Raw genomic sequence first — 9317 nt, forward strand, 5'->3', positions numbered from 1 at the left:
TCGACCGGTGCGTTAAGACACACTCTATATAAATTTGAATGGCTTTTGTTCATTTCAAACTTGCGATTAAAAAGCTATAACTTAGTTTTGACAAAATGAGTTGCGTATATGATTATGCAACAACATCAGTGCCTTCAGCGCTTTTATTTTATTTCGACGTGTGCTCGAATTTTAAATAACGAATTTGTATATACAAAATGAAAAAAATAAAATAAAATAAATCGTACAAACACGTCACTGTTTATTTAAATGTTTCTGGTACTAAACATGTTTCGGCCGTAGCCTTCATCAGTAGTACATTAATATAAACAAATACAAAGGAAGTGACGTCAACGTCATACAATAACGTAACGTCGTTTGGCGGAAAAATATATAGTACATAATATTACATAATACATAATACAAAGATGGATCATTGCTGATACAACAGTCTATTACTAATAATATAATTTATACAAAAAATAGTAATAGACAAACATCAAATGTATATGTAAATTATGTTTATGTTCTATATGTCGTACAGCAGTTTATTATTTAGACCGTTAGGAATCATAGTTTTTAATTTGTGTATCCAATATGTTTCTTTACATAAACGGCCTAGATTGTTTTGAACAACATCAATAGGTACAAAGGAGCAATCTGATAAAGTGCAATAATTGTCAGTAGATCCAAAATGTGTCGCAACATGTGAAATAGGATTTATTGAACAATTTCTGATATCAAATATATGGCTATTCATTCTGCGGGAAACATTCTGATTAGTTTGTCCAACGTATTGTTTATTACCATTTTTTTTAATATAAATTATATACAAAATTACTAATACAAGTTAAATAGCGGCTCGTGAAAATGTTGTTTTGCTCGATTAAAACATATCTTGCAATAACCCAAAGTCTAAAATGAAAAATATTAGATTTTAAGTACAAAACTGAAAACATACTTTGAACGTTTACAATGCATAAATATGACATAAACAGCCATACTTATACTTTTTTTTAATTGTAAAATAATAACATGTTTAAAATCTTACCTAGTAACTTGTTTATTTTATCCAAAAAGATACAACCATTTCTTAAAGTGTAATGGAAGAACTTCCTTGTAAAATTGAATAAAAACGCGAATTCGCATTGCTATTTATACTATCACAAGTAAGATGATCGTTCACAGCTGCGCATACAAATCCATCAAGCGTTTAAAACGATCCGATTGCAATTTGGTAGAAAGAGCTACTTCACAACTCAAATCTCAGCTGCATAATAATTCTTAGTATAAAACCTCTGAACGCTTAGAAGCAAATTAACCATGTAGATTAATATCCCTATAAACATACATGAAAGTTTCAAGGTTTGGGTAAAACTATTTCAAATGAACGGATTCTTTTGTTGTTAAAATACGTGTATGTTTAATTAATGTTTGTTTTGTCATAACTGGCTGAAGCTCAAACCCTCAATTATACGTTTACCTAGCTTTCAAAAATCGTTAACCAGATAAATTTGTGAAATAAAATAACTTAAAATAGTTTGCATAAATAATAACCGATTTAACCATTTTAATACTAAAAGCTATGATAATCAAAATATGTACTTACAATATACCAGAACAATTGAAGTATAACTAGCACGTATCTGTTCGTTAATTTAAATCCAGCTATCATTTAGACGTAGAGTATTCATGGCTGTTTAAATTTATTGTATGCCTAGCATTAAGCTTACAGCTGCAACCTAAAAACTGACTTTAAAGACCTAACGAACTTGACTTACACTAGGAAGTAGTGATCACAAACCGATTTGAAATGGTATATCCGTTTTTGAAATGTTATATAAAGTAAACTCTTTTGTTACGAAATAAACTTATTCATAAACCACTATTTCGACTTCTAATGGGTTAAGAAAATGTCGAATCTAAACTGGCAAATTAATATGGAAATTTATTCTTAAAACTTGTTAAACCGTAAAGAGTCTATATTAATGACTACAGTGTACGCACTAGATGTTCATTTAAAGATGTTGTCTTGTTACGGTACCAATTGATACATATGCTGAATTAAATAAACGATCAATATTTAAGCGAATACTTACCAAGAAAATAGTAGTTCAATTGCATTTAATAATTAATCTAAAAAATAATATATTCAAACTACAAAAGACACTCGTAATACTATAGTATTCGGTTTGGAGATAAGCATAGTGTTGAAGTCTTGTTGTTTTATTTAATTATTCTCAACCAAATTCATATTCATGTGTATATTCAGACATTACTCAACCAAATAATCAATAAACATTCGTCGAGCACCATAGTAATATGTAAAAACTGAAAGATCATAATAGCACAGAAGAAAGCAGTTAAATTTATTTTAAAAATTTCTTCTAAAATATTCAAACCATCAATGGCAATCATAATAATGAGACAAATGTGCGACTCTTCCTGATTGCGTTAGATCACTTAAAATAAATCTATATTTACCCTAAGCCTGACCAAATTTTTAAATATATAACGGACGCAGTAAAGTGTGACAGAACAACACTGTGTAAAAACAAACTACATGGGTTGGGTGGGAGGGGAGAAAATTTACAACCTTTTGTTTGTGTAGATAACAATGAGAAAGAAATTTTAAATCTGTAAAATTAGCTACTTCGGTTAAAAAACACCAACAATAAGAAAACTGAAAAACCAGCCCAGCAGTGGCCCAACAATAAACAGGTCTATTATTTAGTAATAGACCATATTATTGTAGAGGCCAAGAACTAAACCCAAACTGCCACCTAGCATTACATGGGCAAGCCTATATGAAAACTCCGATGAATAACCCTTTTCACACAGTAAATATAAACTCAACTAAATTTTTACTTTTTATTAAAGGACCTTATAACATAAAAACATAAAAAATGGTTCTGGCATATAATGTCTCGACTCCAAGCAGCAAGGGCCACCTGCGAACATGGCAAGCCCAAACTAACTGCAAATAACTAACTGCACAAATAAATTGTATATGAGTGCTGACTCCGGGTGACGGCCATCAGCACTCCCAACAAAATCATATATATTTTCCCCAAAAAATGTGCCAGGTAAAAAGCGTCCATCCGGCACTGATTGCCATATGGCCACCCAACAACGCTGACCCAGCGGCCCAAATGCCCCAACCTCGAAACCAGCTGGGCCAGAGATGACGGGTGGCCACTGCCAAAGAACTTTGGCTGCAGGGCGGATGGACGCATGCTTGGAGTCGGAAGCAGTAAACTGTAAACACAAGGCAAAGATATGAATAAAAACTAGCAGCAAAAATGCATAAAACCCAGCAGAAAAAAAATGCATAAAAACTAGCAGCAAAAAATTGCATAAAAATTAGCAGCAAAAAACTTTCTTTTTTCTTTTTTCATACATATGAGTAAGAAAAATATGCATACAAACTAACTGCAAATATCTATTTTTGGACTCAATAGCAACACCAACATACATAATGTGTGGGATTTAAAATTGTAAGAACCCCCAAATTTGTGCATCTAGAACTTCAGTAATGGATTGGTGTATTATGCTTTATAAGTTTTTCAAGCCCTGCAGACATATTAGAAAGAAAAATATCTGTACCCAGAGTTGACAAGTGGACTCCGTCCTTCTCAAACAAATGTTCCTCAAATTTTCCAAAGTCAGAGTTGGCCAAGTAATGCCCTCCACATGCCAAAGCCCTAGATGAACCATGACTATTAAGGCGCTTTCTTGCTTTCCATAGCAACTTTATTATCAGAATATCTCCAATTTGACCTTGGAAGCACTGCAGACCATACAATCTTAACACTTGGAAATATAGACAGTATAGTCCTGAATAGCTCGACAATCAATTTTCGAAGGTCCACCAGTGACCGACGACCAAGATCATTACCACCTAAATGTAACACAATATAGTCTGGAGAATTACCCACATTGGCAAGCGAAAGAAATTTTTTCTTTGATTCTGCAAGTGTTAACCCACTGTACCCTTGCCACCAGATGATGTTGGGTTCAAGGCAGAGGTTGGCCCCTTCAGGTCGTAATCTTGCTGCTATGAAGGCTTGCTTGATTATTGATGAACCCAGTATCCAGATGGTTTTCCTTAATACAACTTGGTTTTTGTTAGTCACGTGAATCTAACTATATGAACCATACCTTTTTAATGGGGGTTATTTATTAGGCTGGGCATGACAACAGGAACAGGACGAACATATGTTTGGTAGGCATTGGAAGCCCATCTGCCTGCCTGTTTAATGATCTCCACTGAATAGCCTAGTTGGGAAGCTGCAGTTGCTGCTCCAATTCTGAAGGAGTGGGATTTGTAAGACCCATAATTTAGACCCAAAAGAGAAACCGTTTTCTTAAGAATAGCAGAAAATTGGTAACGAGTAATTGGTTGTTTGTTAAAGTGCAAAAACAAGGGACCAGGCCCTTGAGGACGAACATGAAGATACTGGTTAAGACACACAACTGGGCAAAATTCACTGTTTGACCTAGTAATTTTGAGCGCTACCCCTTTGCCCAACTGATCAGTTTTTGAATGCCGGATTGAAATGATTACCCCATTGTGATCAAATTGTAAATCTTCTATTGCCAACACCGCTGCCTGTAAAATACTATCACCTTTTTTAGGAACAGCTATTTCGCCAACTCTCAGAAAACCGAAAAACGCTAGCATAAAAGCTGCAGTGAACAGTTTTGCTTCGTAGACACTGGAACACACAATATTAAGTTTGCTTACTATCCCTTGCAGTAACGAGAGGGTAATTGGAAGCCTATTATCGTGTGTTTTCTTATCTTTTTGCATTCCTTCAACCATTTTTGAAACAATGAACTTTTTGGTAGGGTCAACAACATCAAGCAGCTTGCAATGAAAAGCTATAGAGCTTAAGTATGATTTTGCTGTTTTGTGGGATAGTTTCTGTAGGGATAGCCATGCTACAAATCGAACCACCTGTTCAACTGTAGGCGGCCAGGCATCTGACAAGCCGTATTGCCTTTTAAACTCAGAGAATCTCTCTAACCCAACGATGTATGCCTTTTTTGTATTAGCAGCAAGGGAATTGTCTAGCAATCTATTAGCCTCTTGTTGCAGATCATCAGTAAAAACTCCGGCGGGACGGATTCTGGACTCGCTTGTGCCTCTGGTGCTAACTGTTGTAACCTGTGAAACTGTTTACGAGAAATTGCATCAGCAATGTAATTGGACTTTGATGAAATATGTACTGCTTTAAACACCACCGAGTATTTCATAACTAACAACACAAATGTTCTAACCAGAAACATCAAACGTTTCGACTTGGAAGACTGTTTGTTTATCACTTCTACCAAACCTAAATTATCAATATGAAACTTAATCTTCCTGTCCCTCAAAAAGACCCCCCAGAGCCATATTGCCAACAAAACAGGGACCATCTCTAAAAATGTTATATCTGATAAAATAGGTTGGCCTTGCCATTGAACAGGCCATGGGCAATAGGCCCAATTACCTCCAAAATAACAACCACAGCCAAGAGTAGCACCGCCTGCACTATCAGTGTAAAGATGAATGACAGAGTTATCCAACCATACTTTATTTGGAATATGTACAACGCCATTAAAATCTTCAATAAATTGAATCCACATCAGGATGTCTTCTCTCATTTCACCATTAACTCTTATCTTATAATAGGACTTTTTTAAGCCACACATAGCATCATAAAATCGGCGCAAGAATGCCCTACTTGCTCTTACTGCTTGACTACAAAAACTCAACTTCCCAGTCAAAGACTGCAATTCTTTTAACGTAAGTCTCTTTTTTACTAGACAATTTTGCAAAAGCTTCAAAAGTTCTTCCACTTTTTTAGCAGGTACTCTAACAGTCATTTGCACAGTATCTAATTCCAGGCCTAAAAATGTCAGTACTGTTGTTGGGCCGAGCGACTTTTCCACCGCAACTGGGACTCCCATTTCGGTGCATACTTCCTCGAAAGTAGAAACTAGCATGTTACAATTATTTGACCCAGCTGCACTTCCAAAAATAAAGTCGTCCAAATAATGATCTAAAGTTTGAATCCCAGTTTTGAAACTTACTAGCCAATGTATAAAAGTGGAGAATGATTCGAATAAAGCCGGAGCAATAGATAAACCCATTGGTAAGCATTTGTCAACATAATACTGGTTGTTGAACTGAAGCCCCATCAAGTGAAAGTCCCCTGGGTAAATAGGCATTAAACGAAAAGCCGATTTAATATCTCTTTTTGCCATCATTGCTGACGTACCTAAACTAAATAACATGTCAGCCACTTTGTCAAATGATGTATATTTAACAGAAATGTCTTCCACACTAAAACCATCATTGACACTTGACCCATTGGGATACGACAGGTGTGTAATTAACCGCCAACCCCCGTCTGGCTTCTCTAAAATGCCTAATGGACTTACTTTTAAATTGGAAATTGGTGGGACTTTGAAAGGACCTGAAATTCTACCTAAGGAAATCTCTTTGTCAAGTTTCTTTTGGACTTCTGAAAAATGCACTTTTGTTGAAACCAAATTATTCGCTGAAGAACCGAGATGTGAACCCTTATAACCCAGCTTAAAACCTTGCTTAAAGCCATTACTGAGCACAGAAGCTACTTCTTTATTTGGATATAACTGAAGATATTTAGAAATCGTAACAACATTGATTGGCGACTTGCCAAGAGACCAAACTGAGGTATTAGTATCTGCTAAACGGGCCCCGGAGCCCCTGAATTGGGCCTCTAGGTCGGAACGTGTAAGCTCTAGGCCTGTACGAGGTCTGGGTGACAGCCCCCCTGACAGACCCTCCTCCCAAGGAACTGGTGTTGCGAGGCTTGAGATGACATACCCTGGAAGGATGGTCGGAACCACAAATCATACAAGCATGTTTGTAATTGCAAACTGACCGTAAGCATCTGGTATAATTGAAATCATAACATTTTCTTACAAAATTCCCTGTATCATGAACTGGCTGCCTTGGAGGCCCCATACACAACAGCCAAAGCTCCATATCAATCATTGCCCACGAATTCGCTGGGTTATTACCCATTCTCAACCTAAACTGTTGATCATAAGATCTCCAACCCTCAGTGTGTCTTGCTGCCCCCAGCCTTATAGTGTGCATATACTTTAAGAGATCTTGCATTTTAACCGGATGAGCACTTAAATAAATGCTTGAGAAAATGAGGAATGCGTCAGTCCATTTAGCTATATCAACAATGCTTTGTTTCATGTTGGGCTTTACCACTAATTTACCCGAATTATTCAAAACCAAATGTTTTCCTAAATCTTCAGGAACTACCGGGGCCTCCAACAAACATGCAAGATCTACATATTGGCCTGATATTATTTTGTCTTTAATTGACTGAGGAACATGATCACCTAAAACAGACTGAAAACTAGGAATCATGCATGGTAAAAAAATATCCTCACTAAAACCATTACCCGATTGAACAGCCGGATCTGGCTGGCTTGCTGCAGGCTGCATCTGGTCGCCCAGTTGTTGACTGAGAGGCAGCTGGTCGGGTTGATGGCCGGACTGTTGGTTTGAAGACCATTGGCCGAGTCGATGGCTGGGGGTGAGAGGCAGCTGGACAGGCTGTTGGTTGGGAGGCAGCTGGACAGGCTGTTGGTTGGGAGGCAGCTGATCGGGCATTTGGGTGGAAGGCAGCTGACGGGGTTGTTGGCTGGTGCCAGGTAGGTTTTGGCTGGAATGCTGGTGTAGTTTGACCGACGGACGGCGCCTTTTCCGGTTTCGCGTTTCCATGTGTGCAATAAAATAAACAATAAAGATAATAAGTAAATACCGAAAAAAGCCATATTTGGCTTATAGCTAACCCACTATAATAATTAACAAACCTTTTAGAGATTTATTGCATATGAACTAAAACGTGACTCAACAAACTGTCTTGGTAATTATAAATAAATGCGCCATAAGACCACCTCTTAACTGCAGTAAGTACCGACTATTGCCGCATTGCCACAATTAAGTTCCTTTTACTATTGCTACATAAAAACCAACATTCATTTAAAGTGTTTATGATAAACCTGAACATAGTGCCCGCCCTAATTGAATCTGAAGCAACCCACTCTCCAGAAATTGAATAATAACGCTAAATATATTTTGACATTTTTGTGCTGACCAAAAGTAATATGTTTGTTTAACACGCCACGGGAATTCCTTTATTTCGATTGAAATTTACCCTCTTACTGCCAGTGAGATATTAGCCTATTTTCAGAAAATAAGTATAACATGGTTATTTCACTGAATACACGAATGCATATCAACTACGTTTTCTCATAAAGCTTGAAATTGATTTTGCTCTTACTACAATTGCTTAGATCAGACGCCATGTGACCGATCCACTTTTTCCCCACCACTGTACAGAAATCCGTAAACTACAGCCCGTAAACTCAGCATCCATCATAAATATCACAAGAATTGCTAAGAAACACCTTTTAACTACCGGCTTCTAACTTTATTTTACATATTTAATAAACTTTTACTAGAATAGATTAGAAATAATTAAAGGAGAAAATTTACAACCTTTTGTTTGTGTAGATAACAATGAGAAAGAAATTTTAAATCTGTAAAATTAGCTACTTCGGTTAAAAAACACCAACAATAAGAAAACTGAAAAACCAGCCCAGCAGTGGCCCAACAATAAACAGGTCTATTATTTAGTAATAGACCATATTATTCTCAACCAAATTCATATTCATGTGTATATTCAGACATTACTCAACCAAATAATCAATAAACATTCGTCGAGCACCATAGTAATATGTAAAAACTGAAAGATCATAATAGCACAGAAGAAAGCAGTTAAATTTATTTTAAAAATTTCTTCTAAAATATTCAAACCATCAATGGCAATCATAATAATGAGACAAATGTGCGACTCTTCCTGATTGCGTTAGATCACTTAACACCCAAATCTGTGATTAACCTTTCCTATACATTTCTACATAAAAGCTCATTTGAAGCGTGATGTGACTACCAACCGGGTTATTAGTTCGTCTGTACGCGTCTTCATTTAAACTACAGAACGTAGATTATATTGATAACGTACCTTACTATAAATAGTATCCAAAGTATGTCGATATTTGTCTGATATGGACGTACAACAAAGGTTTGCTCATAACTGGTTTGTATCTGGCACAATATCGAATTCTCTATCCGTCTTTAACAAAAACTAAGTAATTATCAACGTAAAAAATGAATGTCGCGGATCGTACGCTTGAAGTTGAAGCAGACTGTTGTGAGCTCTGTGCGTTCAAAGTTTAAGCAGAATTGTTTTAGATAAGATGGTGAATTTGGTTAATTATTA

At 36.3% G+C, this 9317-nt stretch overlaps 1 protein-coding gene and 1 long non-coding RNA gene across 2 annotated transcripts in view; both read right to left on the bottom strand.

The window, feature by feature from the left end:
* LOC127873548 (uncharacterized) overlaps nucleotides 1–1564 on the bottom strand; it is a 34375-nt gene extending 32811 nt beyond the window's left edge. The window contains exon 1 of the long non-coding RNA XR_008046232.1: nucleotides 1031–1564. This is a non-coding gene — a long non-coding RNA (uncharacterized LOC127873548). The remainder of the gene's footprint in view (nucleotides 1–1030) is intronic.
* Nucleotides 1565–2836: 1272 nt separating this feature from the next.
* On the bottom strand, nucleotides 2837–8672 carry LOC127873547 (uncharacterized). The gene is made up of 2 exons (XM_052417427.1): nucleotides 7432–8672; nucleotides 2837–4697 (listed from the first exon to the last, which is right to left on the bottom strand). Exons 1-2 carry the CDS (start codon nucleotides 7804–7806, stop codon nucleotides 4614–4616), a joined length of 459 nt encoding a protein of 152 aa, XP_052273387.1. The 5' UTR covers nucleotides 7807–8672; the 3' UTR covers nucleotides 2837–4613.
* Nucleotides 8673–9317: the final 645 nt, after the last annotated feature.

This window comes from Dreissena polymorpha, chromosome 3, assembly GCF_020536995.1.
Source record: "Dreissena polymorpha isolate Duluth1 chromosome 3, UMN_Dpol_1.0, whole genome shotgun sequence".
NCBI classification, from domain to species: Eukaryota; Metazoa; Mollusca; class Bivalvia; order Myida; family Dreissenidae; genus Dreissena; species Dreissena polymorpha.

Bases quoted from the DNA above. Each gene is read 5' to 3' on its own strand.
- LOC127873547 (XM_052417427.1), bottom strand. From the start codon at position 7,806: ATGGCTTTTTTCGGTATTTACTTATTATCTTTATTGTTTATTTTATTG. The intron at 4,698-7,431 runs GTAATGGTTTTA...TGTGTGTTCCAG, and splicing joins AGATCCGGCTGTTCAATCGG to TGTCTACGAAGCAAAACTGT.